This window comes from Myotis nattereri (genome assembly GCF_964212035.1).
Source record: "Myotis nattereri genome assembly, chromosome: 12".
NCBI lineage: Eukaryota > Metazoa > Chordata > Mammalia > Chiroptera > Vespertilionidae > Myotis > Myotis nattereri.
Window position 1 is genome coordinate 81132075 of NC_138087.1, and position 20564 is coordinate 81152638.

At 66.0% G+C, this 20564-nt stretch overlaps 1 protein-coding gene across 1 annotated transcript in view; it reads right to left on the reverse strand.

Moving 5' to 3' along the window:
- VAV2 (vav guanine nucleotide exchange factor 2) overlaps nt 1-17823 on the reverse strand; it is a gene marked incomplete at its 5' end in the record, with an annotated part of 102410 nt that extends 84587 nt beyond the window's left edge. Inside the window, one exon of the mRNA XM_081103326.1 lies at nt 17620-17823. Coding sequence (XP_080959452.1) covers nt 17620-17823 — 204 coding nt within the window. The remainder of the gene's footprint in view (nt 1-17619) is intronic.
- Nucleotides 17824-20564: the final 2741 nt, after the last annotated feature.

Below are 20564 nucleotides of genomic sequence, written 5' to 3' on the forward strand. Positions count from 1 at the left end.
CAAGGCCTGGACCTCTGCCCACCCCCGTCCGGCTTCCAGAACGGCAAGAGAATAATTTCTGTTGTAGCAGCTTCGTTAGGGCCACTCCAGGGCATGGGGGGGGGGGGGGGGGGGCGGTGGGAGCAGACATGGCCCACCCCTGGGCCCTCACCTGCAGACACTCCTCCGCGGGGTCACTGCTCCCTGCGCCTCTACCCCAGGGAAGAGCCCCAGGAAGGGGTGGGGGTGCTGAGGCCTCTGGGGGAGACCCCGCCTGCTCAAAGCCAGGTCATGGCGCGTGGGGAGCTCAGAGCTGAGAAGGTTCTGGTCTGTGGGGAATTTAGGCTGTAATCACAAGAGACTCAGGACTCACTTCCCTGCCTCCCGTCCCCGGAGGCCTCGGCCACGGACACGGCCCAGAGCGGCGGGCGCCTGGGGACGTGCGGGAGGCGCCCCCGGGTGTGTGTGTGTGTGTGTGTGTGTGTGTGCGTGGAGGGGGGGGGGTCCACTCCACAGCAGTGCCCATGACTCCCCACGTGTCCGCACGCCAGGAACCAGCGCCCCTGGGCAAAGGCAGGGGAGGGCGGGCCCAGGGGAGGGTGGGGGCCAGGGGGAGGGGCGGGGCTAGTCCGGGGGCGGGGCGAGTCCGGAGGCGGGGCCAGGGGAGGGCGGGGCTTCCCCGCTGTTTGACAGGGAGATGCGCCCCTAAGCCCACGGCACTGGCCACCTAACCCTGCAGCACCTTGGTCAGCAAAGGGGTCCGGCCCAGGGGGGCTGGGGCGTAGCGAGCTGCTGCTCCCTGGGGAGATGGGCCCCTGGGGCCTGCACCGCCAGTCCAGGGAACGAAGCCCCCGGCGGCACCAAGGGGGCGGGAGCGGGCAGGGCCTCCGTGCGGCTGCTCCGCTGGCCTGGGGGGCGCAGAGGAGGGGGCAGCCCCGGTGGGGTACCCCCGCAGGCTCCAAGGCTGAGCACAGACGCCCCCCAGGGGGCGGACAAGAGTGTCCCCTCATCGCTGCCCCCCCCCACATCACTAACCCATCCTGCGCCCCAGCAGCCACCCCTCCTGCCCCTCCCCGTCCTCCCCAGGGGTGCGTCCAGGCCGCTGGGCCGGGGCTGCTTGGCCAGGTGGCGGCTGGGCCGGCGAGGGTCCCGGCGAGGAGCCAGACGGCGCTGTCACGGGCGGTGGCTCTCCCCACAGCTTTGTCCGGAGGTGGCCTGGGTCTCCCTGGCGGGGCCTGGGTCTGGGAGGCTGGTCCGGGTCGCAGACCCCATGGAAGACCTGGCCCGTCCACTCTGGCCCGGCCTCGGGAGACCCGTGACAGGGACACCCAGGGACGGTGCCCGGCCCCTCCCCCAGAACCCCCCGCAGGCAGGGCCACCGGCTGCGTCCCCCCCTTCCCCACACGGAGCCGAATGGCCGCAGAGAGGAGAGTGGCCAGTGGGGCGCGGCGGCCCCGCAGCTGGTGCACACAGCCCAGGGCAGCACGGGTTGCGTTTCCTGTTTCCCATCCCCACGCTGAGCGTTTGGGGAACTTCTCGGCCAGCGGCACCTCCTCTTTTTTTTTTTTTTTAATATATTTTATTGATTTTTTACAGAGAGGAAGGGAGATGGATAGAGAGTTAGAAACATCGATGAGCGAGAAACATCGATGAGCTGCCTTCTGCACATCTCCCACTGGGGATGTGCCTGCAACCAAGGTACATGCCCTTGACCGGAATCGAACCTGGGACCCTTCAGTCCACAGGCCAACGCTCTATCCACTGAGCAAAACCATTTAGGGCGGCACCTCCTTTTTAAGAGACACGGACAGGTCACCCCCGAGCTCTCGGGGTTGGGCCACCAAAAGCCACTCACGATCCCCGAGCCTGAAGCAGCGTGCCAGGGCACCCACCCCCGGGCCTACAGTGGGTAATGGTGTCCCCCGAAGCCCCCCTCCCCGACTCCTCACCCCACAGGGGTGCGTGCAGAGCCCCAGCGTCACCCCCCATCTCCTAACAGCTCGGTCCTGGGACACTCTGCCCACCAGCCCCTCTCTGACCCTCACAGGCTCCCGAACACACAGCTGGGCACAGAGAGGGGCGAGCAAAAAGGAACCCCCTCCCCCGGGGCACAGGGCCTGTGGGGCCTCTGAAGAGCGGGCTGGGTAGGGAGTGGGGCTGGCCACCCACCCTCCCCTGGGCACCTGGGCTGCCAGGTGAGTAACAGGTCAGGACGCCTGCCCCGGCCCCCTCCTGCCCCATCCCTCCACCCACAGAGCGGAGCGCCCCCACCCACCCCGCCAGCTCCGGCTGGGCCTCTGCACCCCCCCTTCCCCCAGCTCAGCGATGACCTCACCCCCATGGGAGACACTGGACACCGTCTGGGACGAGCGCAGGGGGGGGCCGGCCGCCTTGCACAGCTCGCGGAGGTCCTCGTCTGATGGTGAACTTTTTGTGCCAACGTTCAGTTTTCTTTTTAAAGTTATCCTTGCTGCTTCAATAATGTGCAGCGGGGGTCTGACGCGTGGCTCAGGCCCCGGCCCGTCCTCCTCCTCCTGGGGTTCCTCCGGGAGCTCTCGAGGCCCCTCACTCCATCGGGGCCACTTCTCTGGGGTCAAGTGGAGGGAACTGCCTGTGCGCAGGAGGCAGGACAGAACCGCCTGGCCTGGGAACGGTGGGGGCCATGGAGCCGGGTCCAGGAAACCTCCTGGGTGGGGTGGGGCACAGAACCCTCTGCCTCAGCGGTTCTCAATCTTGGCTGCACATTAGGATCACCTGGGAATCTCCTTAAACTCTCCCAGGTGACTCTAATGCGCAGCCAAGGTTGAGAACCACTGCTCCACCTGGCCCCTCTGCCTCCTTGGCCTCCTGTGCTCCCGCTGCCTGGCCAGGAGTGGGCCCCGCCCACCTGCACAAAAGGAGGCTTTGAAGCAGGAGAGAGGGATGAGGAAGGAGGGGCCGCCGGTTTGTATTTTGGATCGCTTCTCAGAAATCTCCTCCTCCGACACCATGGCAACCAGGCGGCAGCTGGGGGAGCGCCTGTGAGCTGGGCCGAGTGACGGGGGAGGTGGGCTGGGGCTCGGGACCTCTGCTCCCCCTCTCTGAGCCTGTTTGGCATCTGGAATATGAGCACCACAACCCAGGTGCTGGCTCCTGTCACCCCAGGTGCTCCAAGAAGCCGAGGCCCAGGGTGGGCTCATGAGGGGGAGGCCCGGGAGGTGCGGACGGGGCTGGGGGGGGGCCTGCACTTCCCACCCAGCAGCCCGCCTGGTGCACCCACTGCACTGTCACTGCCGAGGAGCCCGGGGGAGCGGGAGGCAGGGCCGAGGCACAGACACAGGGATGGGTCCCCCTGGGAGCTCTGCGGCGAGAGGTCTCGGGGATCCCACTGCAGGGGCACAGGGCTCAGCCATTCCCCAAACCCAGTCAAAGCCCCAAAAGGAGGGGCAGGGAGGGGTCCATGTCCTGGGGCTGCTGCTCCGATGACTGCAGACTGGCCTCAACCAACAGGACCATGCGCTCTCCCCGTCCTGGGCCAGAATCTGAAATCAGGGTGTCGGGGCTGTGCTCCCCGAGGGCTCCAGGGGAGGGTTCTTCCGGCCTCCTCAGCTTCTGGGGGCTCACCCGCCCCGACTCTGTCCTCCCGTTCTCCCGCGTGTTCACAGGGCCCCACCACCCTGTTCCGGCGCCCACTCTCGCTTGATCCCACGGCCCCACCCCCTCCTTCAATGCCCATTCTTGCTTGATCACATGGCCCCGCCTCCGTTCACATGTGCACTTCCGGCCATCACGTGCCCCCCTCCCATTTGCATGCACACTTCCGGTCAATCACGTAGCCCCGCCCCTGTTCGTGTGCACACGTCCGGCTGATCACGTGGCCCCGCCCCCTGTTCACGTGCACACTTTCTGGCCAATCACGCGGCCCTGCCCCCTTCACATTGCCCCTTCGCTTGTTCATGTGGCCCCGCCCCCTTGAGACTTGGCTCGGCGGTTCTCAACCTGTGGGTCGCGACCCCTTTGGCGGTCGAACGACCCTTTCACAGGGGTCGCCTAAGACCATCCTGCATCTCAGATATTTACATGACGATTCATAACAGTAGCAACATTACAGTTGTGAAGCAGCAACGAAAATAATGTTATGGTTGGGTCACAACATGAGGAACTGCATTTAAAGGGCCAGAAGGTTGAGAGCCACTGCCTTGGATGGTCTGTTTCCGGGTGCCACCTCCCTGGTCTGGCCCTGCTCTCACACCTGTCAACAGTCCCTTTGCCAAAGTCCTTCCGGAAAATCGCTGTGTGTGCCACCTTTCCTGCTGGATGCGACGCTGGGATGGAAAGGAGACAGGAGAGCAGGGGTCCGTGCGACAGGTACAAGGGGCCTGTGCCGGCCCCGGAGGCTGGGGGAGGGGAGGGCGGCGAGGCAGGGCGCTGATTAGGGAGCTCGTGGGGCGCACACACCATCACCCCGCACTCCTGTGAGGAGCAGCTGTGGCCCATCACACAGGTGAGGGCACTGCAGCGCAGAGAGGGCGAGCGACTCCCTCGAGGGCACACAGCAGAGCTAACAATGGGCCCCGGGGCCCCTGGCCCTGGCTGGTGCGACTCAGTGGATAGAGCGTCGGCCTACGGACCAAAGGGTCCCGGGTTCGATTCCGGTCAAGGGCATGTACCTCGGTTGCAGGCTCCTCCCCGGCCTGGGCCCTGGTCGGGGCTCATGCAGGAGGCAACCCATCGATGTGTTTCTCTCTCTTCCTCTCTCTCTCTCTCACTCTCCCTAAAAATCAATGGAAAAATATCCCCATCTGAGGATTAACAAAAAAAAAAAAAAAAAAAAAAAAACATAAAAATGGAACCCTGGGCTGCCCACAGCCTGTATCTCCTTTACCCTGTGGCCCCTCACCCTGTGGCCCCTCACCCTGTGGCCATCTGCGCTGATGCGCTTCATCCTTCCTCCCACCCCCCCCCACCCCCAGACGATAGGGGTCCTGCCGTTGCGCCCGTGCCTCTGGGCGGCTGCTCGCTTTGCCCCGCGGTCCCTCCCAGCTGGTGACCTTAGCGCAGTTCCGCTGCATTGGGGTGAGGGCCTTGTGTGGAGAACGCCCGCCTCCCTTCACCGTCCGTGGCTTAGCTGACAAAGCACCATCATTTTCCCTATGTCTGGCTTCCGCCGATGGCCACTTTAAAAAAAAAATGTTTTTATTGATTTTTAGAGAGAGAGGAAGGGAGACTAAGATAGAAACATCAAGAATGAGAGAGAACCATCAATTGGCTGCCTTCTGCACACCCCCTACTGGGGATCGAGCCTGCAACCCAGGCATGTGCCCTGACGGGAATCGAACCCGGGACCTCCTGTTTCCCAGATTGAAGCTCAACCGCTGAGCCACACCAGCCCGGCCCGACAGCCGCTTTTATTTTTGTATTGATCGTTCCCACCGATAAGCAGCCTGTGGATTATTTAAAGGCAACTGTTTATTTCCTGGAGCAAAGGCCCTGGCACTGGGGGCAGAAAGATCGCAGACCGGACGACGCACAGAGGGCTGGCCCTTCCACCTGCAGGTCCAGGGGGCACGGGAGGCGAGGCCAGCTTCACAGGCGCCACACCACGAGCCCGGTGAAGAGCGCATCCCCACGGCGCATCCATTCACCACCGACCCCGTGGGGACCCCAGCCCTCAGCACAGGCAGCGGCCAGAGCTGACCAGCATGGCCGGACCACCCACAAGGGGGCAGGGGGCGGAGGGCAGGCGTGAGGACCAGCATGCAGGGAGGATCCGGGTTGGGCCCGGACAGCACAGCCCTGGCCTCCTGAGCCCGGGCCCACCAAGGGAGGGGCCCCTGCCTCAGACTTGGCCTTGGAAAAGGGCGCCACGCCGTCGGCCAGCTGGGCCGGCCGTTCCACAGGGAGCATTGAGAGTGGCCGTCCCCGTGGCGGGGACAACAGCGCAGGCTTTGTAAGAGGGCAGGCTGGCCAGGCTGGTGGGCCTGTTGCCTCGAGCACCATCCTGCACACAGAAAGGTCACGGGTTTGATTCCCAGTCGGGTTTCAGGTTCCATCCCCGTCAGCGTGCATCCAGGAGGCAGCTGATCTCTCCCTCCCCCGCTCCCTCTCTAAGATCAATTTTTAAACATTTCCGGCTTTTTAAAATGAAAAGGTGTCCAATCACAGAGCAATATGGTGGCATCACCTCTGGACCATCCGGACTCCAGACAGCCATCGAAAATCAGAGTGCGGCCTGGCCGGCGTGGCTCAGTGGCTGAGCGTCAACCTATGAACCAGGAGGTCACAGTTCGATTCCCGATCAGGGCACATGCCCGGGTTGCGGGCTCGATCCCGCGTGGGGGGTGCAAGAGGCAACCAATTGATTCTTTCATCAGTGATGTTTCTCTCTCTCTCCCTCCTCCCTCTCTCTCTCTCTCTCTCTTCTCCCCCCCCTTTCCTTTCTGGAATCAATATATATATAATTTCTTTTTAAAAAAACCAGAGCATAAAATGCTGCATTTTACAACACTGAAGGCGGGTCAGGGGTGAGGCACCACCTGAGGCATCTACGTGTGTGTGTGGGTGGGGGGAGCACTTGCCGAGACACTCCACACGCCCTGATTTCAAGGCTCCGAGGCACCTGACGTCAGAGGTGCTGGAACATGAGAACAGTCCATCGTGGGGCAGGTGGGAAAAGGGGAGGGGGGTGACCCTCCGACCCGGGGCGGGGCTGGGAGAGGCTCGTGTGCGGCCCCCCGGAGGCCTGGAGTGCTCCTCGCTGAGAAATGAGGTGGCCAGGGACCCCTCACGCCCGTCGCCGCTGTTTCTGATGGAAGCTTTCCCGGATCAATAGCAGTAACGCCGCCCCCAGGCATCAACCTGCGGCCAGGCCCTTTTAGGAAAAACCACTCTCTCCACAGGAGGCAGGACCCACTTTAACACAACACGCAGGTTCTGGGGGCTTCGGCAGTTCGCTGGGCGGCTGGCTGTCCTGGCTCGAGAGGCCCCGAGAGCTGGGTCCCCACGCCCGGCCCCGAGCGTCCACCCGAGGAAGGAAGGCTCGCTCCTGCGTGTGGGCTTTCGAGAAAGTGTGCGTTTCTGAAGGCGAAGCTGCCGGCTCGGGAGAGAGATCGTCAGAAAGGAGGGAAAGCCGGAGCGAAGTCCGCGCTGGGCAGAGTCCCGCCGGGACAGGCGGTCGGCCGGCCGGTCAGCCGCCCCGCCGGAAAGGCAGCAGGAAGCCCCGAGGCAGCCGGAGGACACGGCGGGCGGGGCTGAGTCCCTCCTGCCGCCGGGCAGGGCGGATCCAAGGACAGCTGGGAGGGCCGCCTTCCCTGGGCCCTCGGCCAACCGGCCAACCGCGGACTCGCAGCCCGAGGGCTGCATCTGGAGGGCCACTGCCCCGGCCCAGCCTCGGGCACCCCCTCATCACCCGTGCCCGGTGGGGTGCTAGCCCTGCTGAGCCCCCGCCGGCCCTGGAGCCGCTCCTGGAGCCGCTCCTCTCGCTCCCCCCCCCCCCCGCCCCTCAGGGCGGGCTGATCAGCTTTCCTGCCTGGTGACCGCATCCTCCCGGCCGCCCGGACGCCGACTCGAGGCCGGCCCCCAACCCATTCCCAGCACCGCAGCTGCTTCAGGACTTCCTGAAGCCACATCCAGGCACACGGTGTCCTCTACCCGCTTCCCGGGCTCCTCAGCACCCCAGGATGAAGCCACCCCCACCCCCCACCACCCTGCTTCCCTAGAGCCTTTGGAAGCTGTGATTCTGAGTTCCTGTCCCCTCCCCTGGTGGTGAGCTGCTCCGGGGTTCCTGGACCCCTTCTGCTCCCTCACCCTGGGCTCCGGACCCCTCGAAGGAGTTGCCAGGTCTCGCCCATCTTTCCCTCGCCTGAGTAGTTGCTCAATAAATGTTCCCCGAGAACTGGAAGGTCCAGAGGACCTATAGGAGTTGCAGGGAGAGCTGGTGAAATCCTGGAAGCCTCCCTGGGGGAGGTGAGGGGCCTGGCCAACCCTAAAGGAAGAAACAGCTCCAAAAGGCAGCGGGGAAGGCAGGCCCTGGAGAAGAGGGGCAGCTCCCCCACACCAGAGTCCGACCACAACTGAAGTGACCCTGGGACCCGGTGTCCTCCACGGGAGCCCACCTGTGCCCGGCGCAATCTTTACACCACACGACTCAGAAACCAGCGCCTGCTGGTCCCCAAAGCGCATGCCACACAGGGCAGCCGTGTCCAGAGTGAAGGGTGGGAACCAGCCAGCAGGAGCCCACGCCTGCGGCAGCCAGGGGCGGCCACAGCTGTCACACAGCAGCCCCTGCACACAGGAGCCACTGAGACCCGGGCACTGGGGGGGAGGGGCTCACTAAGCAGCTTGGTCAGCCCGGCCGGCGTGGCTCAGGGGTTGAGCATCTACCTATGTAGCAACCAGGAGGTCAGGGTTCGATTCCCAGTCAAGACACCTGCCGGGGTTGCAGGCTCCATCCCCAGTGTGGGGGGTGCAGGAGCAGCCGATCCATGATTCGCTCTCATCACTGATGTTTCTATGTCTCTCTCCTCCCTTCTTCTCTGAAATCAATAAGGATGCATTAAAAAAAAAGAAAGAAAAAGCAGCTGCTTGTTCATGGCCACACAGCCACGGCCACAGTGGGCCCCAGCCCCCCCTGGCTCCTGCCCACCACGCCGACAGGCTCGGGTTCCGGGTCCCCTGGGCACGTGGGGGCTGTGCAGACAGAAGACGCTTCTCCCCTAAGCCCTGGCCGTGGCCAAACCCCAACACTGGCAGTGAGGGGCCGGGTGCCTCCCATTTTGGGGGGCCCACCGCTGGCCTCTGGTCCAACCTCACCCAAGCAAGTTCTTGCTGTCCTCAGGGGCCCGAGGGGACAAGCACAAACGCTCAGGCGCCCCTGCACCCCGGTGGCGGCGTGGCCTCTCTGGGTCTGCTGGCGGGTCTGTGCCCGCGGGAGACACGTCCCGCCCCCCTCCGGTCCCACCTGCAGCTGCCCTCCCGGCGGGGCTGGCTAACAGATGTTTCGTTTAAGCAGCTAAATTAGCACAAAATACACCCGAAGAGTTGGCAGGCCAGGTTCTCCCGGGGCTGATCTGCATGAGAAGGGAGTGGAGTGCGAAAATTCTACCCTCCCTTTCCTGCGAGAAAAAATGCCTTATTACACGGGTGAAGCAGAAAGAGTGGCTGCCGGCACAGGGACCACCGGGGAGTGTTCGCAGGGACACAAATCCGCACCCAGGAGCCCTCGGCGCCCGCGAGGCGCTGAGCCTGCCGCAGCGCTGTTCCCAGCCTGTTTCCTAGTGGGTGACAATGACTCCCCGCCCCCACCTTCGCCTTCAGGCTGGGAGCCTCCAGCGGTGTGACTAATGAGGGCCATCTCGGCATCGCCAGGCCGCCGGGCAGCCCGGAGCGGGCACCGCGTGGCAGGGGACTCCACGTGCCGGACGAATGGCGGAGGGGGCTGAGCGCCCTCGAAGGAGAAACTGTCCTGGCCGGACCGCTGGCCACCACCACGACAGGCAGCCCAGGTGCCGGCCCGCAGTGCCCCCGGGCCACCCGACTGCAACGCAGAAGAAAGGCCGCGGGCCAGAGCCACGCTGTTGGCCAAGGGGCGATGTGGCCGTGACGCTGGCCTCCTGCCCGGCTGCCCATTTCCCACCCGGAAGGAGACCACCACCCCCAGCCCCAGCCCCGGGGAGGAGGGAGGGGGCAGGACAGGGGCTGAGGAGCCGGTCCAGGGCACGGCTCAGCCACAGCCATGGGTCCCGGCACCAGCAGAGCCTGCTGTTGGGCGGACACCTGTGTCCTGACTTCTGGCCGGCAGGTGACCGAGGCTCCCCAAGCAGACAGGTGGACAGAGCTCTGCGGGCAAGGCCACCGGGGCCTCAGCCGCTGCAGGAGCGTGGACACAGCCCCAGACAGCCCAGAGGAGCTGATGGCGGCGCCTTACGGGGGCGCAGGCGGGCACAGAGATGGCGGTCTCTGGCCGAGGGCACAGCACAGACGGCAGACCCCGCCTGGCCGCCTGACCCCCGAGTCCACTCGGATTTGTCACACACACACCAAGTCCCGAAATGAGATGCCATCCTGCTGCCGAGAAGCAGGCCGCACAGCCCCCAGAGGCCAGGCAGACCGTGAACACACGCACACACATGAACACACACGAACACGCATGTACACACACGCGCACATGAACACACAAGGGTACACACGCGCACACCCGCGGTGGACAGTGAGGGCTATGGCCTGGGATTACTGACTCCCACACAAGGCGCCTGTCCTCCGCAGCCCAGCCCTCAGCTCCTGCTGACGACACCATCAGGACGCACCCGGCCCCACGCACGGCCCTTCATGGGATGTCTGCAGGCTCCCTCTCCAGCCTGCGGGCCGGCGGGCTGCGTGGGAGCAGCGGGGTGGGAGCAGCGGGGTGGGAGCAGCGGGGCGGGGAAGGTTTCAGCAGCAACGCGTCATTAGCTCATGTCGGGAAACAGATTCCCCCAAAGACACAGCAGAAAACACACGTCTCACCGAACCCGAGGCTGCCTCGGCGCTGGTTCCCGGGGACAGTGCAGCCCCTTGGGAAGGGCCAGAAGCTCAGCCGCGTGGCTCAGCGGTTGAGCATCGACCTAGGAACCAGAAGGTCAGGGTTCGATTCCTGGTCAGGGCACAGGCCCGGGCTGCGGGCTCGATCCCCAGTGTGGGGTGTGCAGGAGGCAGCTGGTCCATGATTCGCTCTCATCACTGATGTTCCTATCTCCCTCTCCCTTCCTCTCTGAAGTCCATAAAAACCTATTTTTTTAAACTTTTTTAAAAAGAAGCGCCAGAGATGGGCCTTGTCACCAGAGCGCAGGGACCCCCGGAGTGACACGCAAACCCCGTGCTTCCCCTCCTGACGCCCTGGGGCTGTGTCATTCGCTCCTGCAAGGGGCACGCAGACACCCGCCGCCCTCCTCCCAGCCCCCCGAGGCAGCAAGAGCGGAAATGATGCCCACTTTGCAGGTGGGCAACCGAGGTGCAGGCGCGAGGCCAGCAGCCCGAGGGGCCACGGTCCTTGGACGGGTGCTGGCTCCGCACGGGAGGGACGGGGTCTTTCTCCCGACCACACCCGGAGACGCTGCCGGGCCTGGTTCCGGCGCCGGGTCCAGAGCCTGGAAGGGAGGCCTCTCCTGGCCCATCATCCTTCCAGCCCCGTCCTGGAGACAGGAAGTTGGAGGCATCCCGCGGCCCTGCCACGCCTGCAGAGATGGGGGCTGGGCTCCAGGTGGCAGGAGAAAGGCCGACAGGTGCTGCGGCGCAGAGACCTGCACCCCGTGATCCTGCCGGCGGGAGCAGCAGCTCAGACCCGGAAGGGCCCTGTCTCTCGCCCACGTGACTGTCAAGGGTCCCCTCCCGTCCCAGCAGCAGGCAGGCTGGGCTGGGGGAGGGAGTCAGGTGCTCCTGACCCTGGGGCCGGGGGCAGTTCAAGAGTCAGAGGAGGGTCTCAGGATGTGGGTGTCATGAGCGTGAGGGACCAGGACCATCCGCCAGCCCCTCCCCAGCGGGGGACATGGGTCCGGAGCTCTGGCGTGGGGAAGGCGGGGCAAGTCCAGGCCCCGAGGAGGGACGGAGGGACAGAGGACGGGCGGCAGCTGTCCCCGGCCCCCCGCCTGCCCGGCCCCTCTCACCGACACCGCGCGTGCACGCTGCCTCTGAAACCAAACAAAACAGAAGCTGCCGCTGGCTCGGCGGACACGGAGTAGGCGTGTGAAAAATAATCATGCTAACCCTTGTGTACACGACAGCGAACCCCACAAAGCAGACATGCTGTGTCTTAGCAGCGCAGACACCCCCAAAACCTGCGGCCGGCAGGTGGGGAGCCTGGTTTGGTGCCTCCATCCCAGCCTGGCTGGCAGTCCACACCCCCGACAGCCCGCCTCCCGCTGCGCCCTGTGTTTGCTGTTCTTTCTCTTTTGGATTCAGAAACCAAAACAGCCGTAGCAGCTCCAGGCTGCTGGCCAGAGGCGCTGAGACGGGAGGTTCAGGGACCCGGGGCAGGGGGCTCGTCCAGGTCTCTCCCTCCCGCCATGTTTCAGGGCACAGGGTAGGGGCGGGGCACTCATGGGGAGAAGCCGCAGCCCCAGGCTTCGACGAGCCAAAATGCCCAAAGCGAGGGTGTCCAGGGAGAGGAGAGCACCCCACGGTGGGGTTGGGGGTGTGCTCCGTCCACCGAGCACCTATCAGAGCCAGACACTGGGCCGAGAGCTGTGGGCCCCCCGTACCTCTGTCCTCGGTCAGACACCCCCTTTTAGAGACGAGCTAACAGGCCCAGGGGTGGGGGTGGGGGTTTGTACAGCCAGGTGAGGCAGGGCTTGAACCAGGTCTGAGAGGGTTCAGGGCTGCACCCCCCTCCACCCCAGGGATGAGCTGGCAGCCACCCCACTGAGCGACAGCACCCAAGGTCACGTGCAGGTGGGGTACCAGGGCGCGGGGGGGGGGAGGGAGGGGCCACCATGCGCCCGGAACCAGGGCAGAGGATGTGGGCAGGGCTCGGTGAGGCCCAGCCCCTGGCTGAGCACAGCTCATAGGCCAAGACAGGTTTGCATCTTTTTAAAAGGATTGGGGAGGGAAGATCAAAAGAATGGTGTTTCATGACACATAAAAATTATATGAAATTCAGGTTTCATTTTCCGAAGCACATTGTACCGGCCACAGCCCATCCATGGCCGCTTCCCGCTGTGAGGCCAGAGCTGAGTAGCTGCGACAGAGCCCGCCTGGCCCCCAAGGCCCGAGACCCGGATTCCCGCTGGGCAGGGCCGCTCCGGGAGGGGTGGCAGTGGCAGCTGGACGAGCTGGCCCCAGGGGCAGACAGCAGGGAGGGCCACAGTGGGGCCTCAGCCACAGGGCTGGGGGCTGGGCACCTGCCTCACCCAGGGCCCCGCACCAGCCCCACCCGCACTGGCTTGTCCCGGGTGACCCTCCCACAGACTCGGGTAGCCACGGCCGCAGCCGCAGCCCGAACACAGGAGGACGGGCCAGCCGGAGGAGGGGGTCTCCTCCAGGGAGGGGACATGCTCGGCCACCTGGGCCTTGTGGCAAGAAAGGGCTCAAATGAGGCCTGGGGTGGGGGCTCCCCGTGGCTCATCCCCTTGTCCGGCCCCCATCCAGGCTCTGCCCTCACCCCGGCCCGGGCCCAGCTGAGCCCCCAGTCCCGGCACGGAGACGCCCATTTCCCGGGCCCAGACCCCGGTCCCTCACCACGGCCTCTCCACCCAGAACGGACCATCGCTCTCGGTTTCAGCCGGACCTCGCCACTGCTGCGCACAGACCGCACAAGCAGTCACCCCACGCCCTGCGGGACCCGGGCAGCTGAGTCCAGCCCCACGCCGGGGGCCTGCTCCACACGGCGCTGCAAGCCGCTCCAGGCCGCCGGTTGACGGGTCGATGCTAGAGCCAGACCCTGGCCCATCAGCCTCTGCTCTCCCACCCCCGCCCGGCCGGCCGGCTCCCGGGACTCCGGCGGCTGCTGCGCTCTCGGCGCCGCGTGGAAACGCTAATGCCCGGGAAATCCCGTTTCTTTTCATTATCGCCCCCCGAAGGAGCTTTTCCGGGCGTTCTTCCTCAACACCTCCCCGCATGAAACTTTAATGCCGCAGATGCACAGTCTGTCTGAACTGTGTGCATCTGCGCTTTAGGGTAAAAAGAGCAATTCTCTTCACCCCCAAAGAGCTGATTTCCACCCCCCTATGGAGAGCACGTGGGTATAATAAAATGTATTTTTAAAATCAATGTTGCCCGGCTGGTGTGGCTCAATGGTTGCACGTCGACCTATGAACCAGGAGGTCAGGGTTCGATTCCCGGTCCGGACACAGGCCCGGTCTGCAGGCTCCATCCCCAGTTGGGGGCATGCAGGAGGCAGCCGACCATGGTTCTCTCCCATCACTGATGTCTCTCTCTCTCCCTCTCCCTTCCTCTCTGAGTTCAACGAAAACCTATATATTGTTTTAATCTGCCTACAAGAGAAGAGAAGGCTCCCTGTTGCCCTGGAATCAGCCCTCCTGTCTCCGCTCCCGGCCGCCCGGTGTCACAAACCCCGGCCTTGGGACCAAGGAGCCTCCTGCTCGCACTCGGGGACTCGCTGCCCACCTGAAGGCCACTCTTTCGGTCAACAGGCATCTGGCCAGCACCCGCCGCAGGTCCCTGCTGGCCCGGAAGCTCCTGGGCCCGGCCCACCCAGTCTCTCGCCAGGGCCTCACTGTGACCCCTTCAAGAGAAGGATCAAGGAGCGAAGGAACCGAGGGATGCCAGGCCCTGCGGGACCCAGAGATGAAGACTCAGCCGGGAGGGAGGGAACAGACGACCCACGGGTGCTGGCGCCCCTCACTCGAAATCTATCCAGCAAGAGTATGGCTCCCAAGTGGTCAGGAAATTGAACCACAGTGGGGAAGGGCAGGGTTAGGGATAACAGCAGGCTCGCCAGCAGGATGGAAGCGAGGGAAATCAAAGGGGGCTTCCCGGAGGAGGGGGCCTCCAGACTAGCCCCTCTAGGAAGAACAGGCTCAGAGGAGGGCCAGCCTTCCAGCAAGGGCCACAGCACATGATGGACAGAAAAGGCACAGGGGCGGGGCAGGCTGGAGCATCCAGGACACGGGGATGGGACGCACTGTGCTGGAGGTGTGAGCGGTAGAAACACCCGGTGGCCCCTGTCTGCGCCGCGTCCCCACAGCCCGGCTGCCCAATCTGTTCTTCGGGAGGACACCCGCCAGGGTGGTGTGGGCACGAGGCGGGGTGGGTGGTGCCCTGAAGGCTCAGACGGCGGACCGAACGCCAGGGCTCTCTGCTGGCATCAGCAACCTCAGGACCACACACCCGAAGCCGCTCCGGCCGCTTGCGCTCCCTTCCTACGATCAGCAGATTGTGGCCAGACCTAATTAGTTTAATTAAAGCCAAGGTGGCTGCCAGGCATTTGGAATAAAAAAAAATAAAGCAGACCCTGCCAACCCCAGGAGGGCACGACAAAGAGGCAGCATGGGCCTCTGTGACAGCCTCCGCGGGCCTGGCCCTGTACACAGCAGGTGCTCAGTAAGTGCACGTTGCTATTAAGCTCCTTTAGGGCCAATAATCCAGCTGAGATCAACTCGGGGGGGGGGGGGGTCACTCCAAAAGCTACCTTCTGAAAGATGATGTCACCACGGGAAGCCGGCTTGGCCTTCTGAACAGAAGGGACACCACGGAGGCCTTCGAGCAGGACTGCAGACTGATGCCGGCGGCACAGCAGCCAGGTCCCCACGGGAAACAGGCACGCGCTCCCCACCCACCCATGCCCTGGAAACAGACGCACGCCTTGAACAACCCAAGAAACAGGCCGGGAACGTCCGTCAGAAAGCCAGCAGGACGGCCGAGGGCAGCCTGGAAACCATCATTTGCTTAAACGGTCCTGGACGGGAGACCTAAGTTCAAGTTCGTTTTGCCACTGACCACCTGTGTGGCCTGGGGCAAGTCACTGGGCCTCTCTGAGCTGTAGCTGCCTGTCTGTGAGACAGGGAGGGCACACCCTCGGGATCCGGCCCAGACCCGCACAGGGCGCAGGACCCGTCAGAAAGGGCAGCTGAGGCTTTTCTCGTGGCCCCACCACGGTGGCCCAGAGGACAGCTTCTCCCCAGATGACCGAGAGCAGCCGCACAGAGGGGCCGCCAAGCGCCTCTCCCAGTCCCTGCACAGCCACCCGTGGTAAAGACGAGGTCTCTTTCATTGTGAATACCCAGGCGGAGCCACATCTAACCCCCCGGCCCAAAACGCAGGTTCCCGGAGCACCTGCAGCCACCCCTGCGCCTGCAACAGCCGCGCGGAGATCGGTGTGACCAGCCCGCGCTCTGAGGGCAGTCGGGGAGGCCAGCCCTCATCGTCCTACGAGGGACCGTAGCCACAGTGTCCCGGTGACCGTCCTGAAATTGTGCCGCTGACTCAGCACTGCGCCGAGGACGTCTGTCCTCCCTCGCTGAACCCTCACAACACGGCTGTGAGGTGGCTACTAGTATGGCCCCATTATACAGATGGGGAAACTGAGGCCCCAAAGCCGGGCACCTACCTGGGAGGTGACAGTGTCAGGTTTCAAGCAGAGCATGTGGCCACGAAGACACACAGACACCCACCCGGTTCTCCTACCACCCAGCCCCCTTCACACCCCTTCACCCGGGCCGGGGCAGGGGGGTGCCCACCGACGGCTCCAGAGAGCCGGGAGGCCTCTGCACCTCCAGCACCCTCTCCCCATCCCGCCTGAACCCCAGGTGGGGAGGGGCAGCTCCAGGACCCAGTGCCCACCAGGCCCAGGCCCTGCTATGTGGAACCACCCACCCACCCCACACTGTGCCCTGTGCTCTGGTCACCCAGCCACTTAGGAGGAAACCCGCCAGGAGCAGCAAGCCTGGGCAGCCCTGCCATTAGCCAGGGGCAGGCACCCCCACTCAGGGCCCTGCTTCGCCTCAGCAGCCCTCCTTCTCCTGTTTGGGGGGGGGGGGTGGGATCTGAGACGGCACTCTGTGCAGGGCCCAGGCCTTGGGCTGCGGGCACTGATGGTGCTAAGGCCGGTGCTGGCTCGGGGGACCCCTGAGGACCAGGCTGCAGGGCGGGCCGCCCAGAGGGACCCCACTCCGTGGTCCTGGGCGGAGATGACCGGCTGAGAGGGGGCAGGACCCCCCAGGGCTCCCTCAGAGGCCGCGCTCACCCTGCTCCCCGAGGGGGAGGCTCCCCGTCTCCGTGGAGACACATTCGCAGCCAAAGGGCAGAGGCCACAGCCCAGCCTGGAAAAGCAGTGACTCACCCAGCCCCTTCCCGCTGTCACTTGTGAATGGCCCTTGTCCACTGGGTTCACCCTGGGCCATGAGGAAGGGGCGACAGGGCAGGGTGGCCAGGCCCAGGCTGGGGGCCCCTCAAAGCTGGGCTGGGGGCTCCAGGACCCCGGAAAGGCGGGGGAGAGCCTCTATTCCGCTGAAGTCTGAGCCAAGTTCCCTTCAAAGGGCCAAGAAAGGCAGCTCCTGCCGGCGGAGCAGACATTTTCCTACCAAACAGCCACCACGCGGGCCTCGGCCACCACAAAGCCACCCCGAGGGCGCGCAGCGATGGCTCCAACGGGAGCAGCGCGGGGGCTCCCTGCAGCCAAGTGGCGTGGGGGCCGGAGGCCGGCTCGGCCCGCGGTGCTCCGGGAGGAGGGGGAGGCCGAGAGGGGGCGGCGCCCGGACCCGCCCGCTCCCTCCGCCCCGCGGGCTCCTCTCCCCGCGGCCCCCAGGCCGCGCCCCAGCCCCGCCGCGCCGGCCCGTCCTCCACCGCGTCCAGCCCGGTGCGGCGCCGGATCCCCCCGACGCCGGTCGAGGCCCCAGGCGCAGCGAGCTCCCCGGGGCCGGACGGGACCCTGGCCGGCCTCCGCCTCCGCCTCCGGGAGCGCGGGCGGCAGTGGAGGGCGCCCCGCCGGGTTGGAGTCTCTCCGCGCCCCCGGCAGTGCCCGCGGGGCGGAGGCGCGCCCTCAGCTGGAGGGACTTCGGCCAACTTCGCGCCTCCCGGAGTCGCCCCTCGGAGGAGCCGGCCCCGAGTCCCGGGGTGCGCCCCGCTCCCCAGCCCCCGAGCCCGGCCCCCGTCCGGGGACTGCCGGCGGCGGCGACCTCCGAGTGCGCGCCCGCGCGCCCGGGGCCCCGGCCCTCCCGCCCCGACCCTCACCTGGGACATCTGCGGTCGGAAGTTGATGTCCTTGAGGTCGATGGAGCCGGGGGACAGGTTGTGCAGCAGCTGGCACAGCAGCACCCCGTCCCGCAGCGCCTGCGCCAGGTCGAAAGCCACGGCCGAGGGCCACACCACGCGGTGGTTGGGCGGCAGGACCTTGCAGTCGATGAGCCAGCGGCCGCACTGCCGCCACTGCTCCATGGCGCCCCGGCCGCTCAGCGCCGCGCGCGGGCCCAAGAGCGGCGGCCGCGGGGCATCCCGCCCGGCCGCGCCGGGCTGGGCGGCCGGGGCGGGGCTTCGAGCGGGCGCCCGGGTCCCCGCGGCGTTCCCTCCGCTTCCTTCTCGGGCTCCGCGCGGGCCGCGGCTCCCGCCCACGTGCGGCCGCGGGGTGGGCTCCAGGCGGCGCGCCGGGTCCCCCGTTCACACACACGAGTCCCCGCGGGCCCCGGGCCGGGCTGCCCGCCGTCCGCCGCCGCAGCGCTCCGCAATCGGCCCCGCCGCGCGCCGCATTCTGCGCTCGGGGCGCCCCCCGGCCGCCGCCGCGCCTGCCCCGCCCGAGACAAAGGCCCGGCGGGTCGCTCGCTCCGCGCGTCCCGGGCCTGGGCCGCCCTCGCCGCCGCCGCTTTGTTCCCGCCGCCTGCGGGCTCCGCGCTCCGCGACCCGCGCTCCGACTCCGAGGCGCAGCGGCTCTGGGCGCGGGGGGCGCGGGGGCGCGGGGGGCGCGGCCAAGGCCGGGCGGGGCGGGGGCGGGGCGTGGGTCTGGCCCCTCCCCCGACCGAGCGCCGCCCCCGCCCCCTCCACTTCCTGCCCCGCGGCCGCCCGCAAAAAGTTGCGGAGGGCGGGAGCGCGGAGCCGGCCGGCCGTCCACCAGCGGCACCCGGACTTTGGGGAGCTCTGCGCCCGGGGCCAGCGGGCTCGCCGGTGGACCGGTGGCCGGTCGCTTCTCTGCTTTCGCCTCGTTCCGCCCCTGGAAACCTGCGGGGGCCCCGGCCGCGCTGGACTGCTCCGCGCGGCCCTTCGGGAAGGACAGACGCTGAAGGGACCCCCTCGGCCCATCAGGCGGCCCCCGCGGGATGACCTGAGGCCGGCGGTGCGCGGACGCGGACGCACCCACAGCTCCGTTCCCATCCGCCCAGCGTGGGGACCGGCAGGAAGCCCCCCCTTCCGACCCCGCACAAAGGCTGGGATTCCCCTGCCTGATGACCCAGAGGCCAGCTCTGGCCACTCGCAGCTGCCCCGAGGGCAAGCCTGGGGTCCGGGCTGGAATACGTGAGATAAGTAATTGGCTTGGGGCCGCGCCCTCCCCTGCCCGCTGCGGGGTCCCCTGCCCCTGCCCTGAACTCTTCCCTGGGCCGCGATGGGAAGGGGTGTGGGGGCGTGTCCCCCGCAGCTGGCCTCCTGCGGCAGTGGGAGGGGGGCTTGGGGACATAAAGAGCCCATCTGGCCATGGAGTGGATCTGACTCAGCTGTCAGGAGCCCTGGGCCCTCACCACTGATGGATGGGCCACCCCGGACAAGTCTGAGCCCCTCGCTGAGAGGCAGGTGTGGGGTGAACAATGTCCAGGGGCCCCCTGCCTTGGACACTTGTGGTTGGCCCTGAGCCTGTGTCCGCTCGGGCAGTCCTGGGCATCGCCAGGGCGGAGTGACACCCCCTCTTCATTTCCGACCAGAGAGGTCCCCTGGGCCCTCAGCTCTAAGACCTGCCCCTTCCCAGACTGAAGAGGAAGCTTGGGGGCCGGAGGAGAGAGGTGGGGGGAGCTGGCCTCTGAGGGCACACAGGGCCCCAGGAGGAGGAGGAGGAGGAGGAGGAGGAGGAGGAGGAGGAGGAGAGTGGGGCCAGGGGCCGTGAGCTCCCCGCTCCTGTCCAGCGTCCCGCCTCGGAGGAAACGGGAGTGGCACCATGGTGGCCGCGCTCAGGAAGGAATCTGCCTCTGGGTGGAAGACGCCAGCCTTGACGGAGACAAAAGCAGACCATGTCACCGCAGCTCCGAAACATTGCAAAGCGGGGCACAGAGCCTGAACCCCAGCCCCTGCAGCCTCCGCCCCGAGAGCCAGCTCGACCATCCTCCCCTGGCAATGCCCGCTCCTCCCCTGCAGAAGGGAGAGCACCCACCGGGCCGGAAACCCTGGGGAGAATGAATAGCACTGAATACCCAGAGGCTTTGCACGGTGCTTGTGGCAGAACGCGGCTCCCCAGCCCCTCCCTCGGGTGCCCGCTCCATGGTGCCCCAGACATGCCTGTGTCCCTCTCCCACAGGTAGCCCCCCCAACAAGAAAGGGGCTTCTGTCCTCACTGCCCTTGGCCTTCCTGCCTGGGCAGAGGACCGACCTAAATGATGAGCCCGGGCCGGGACACAGGCTTTGGCGCCCACAATGCGCACGGCCCTCTGCTGCCCCCTGGTGGCTCTGGAAGGCACTGTCGCCACCTGGCTGCCCCTACTGAGTGCCACTGCCCAAGTCCGGAGACCCAGCCCTCCCACTGTGTGGTCCTGAGCCAATCACAACACTTCCCGGAGTCCCAGTTTGGGGTGGGTTTTTTTTTTTAAATATATTTTTATTTTTAAAATATATTTTCATTGATTACAGAGAGAAGGGAGAGGGAGAGGCAGAAACGCCAATGATGAGAGAGAATCATGGATCAGCTGCCTCCTGCAGGCCCCCTACTGGGGATCGAGCCCACAGCCCCGACATGTGCCCTGACCGGGAATTAAACGGTGACCTCCTGGTTCATAGGTCGATGCTCAACCACTGGGCCACACCGGCCGGGCGGCTGACCCAAGGGCTCTGGCTGTGATGCCCGCAGCGTAGGCTCTCGGGGGTCAGAACGCAGAACCCAGAGAACTCCGCAGCCCGCCCCGCCCAGAGCTGTCGGTACTGCCCTTGGCCTAGGCGGGAGGTAGCCCATCCTGGGGCTCTTCCCGGAGCAAAAGGTGGGCACAGCC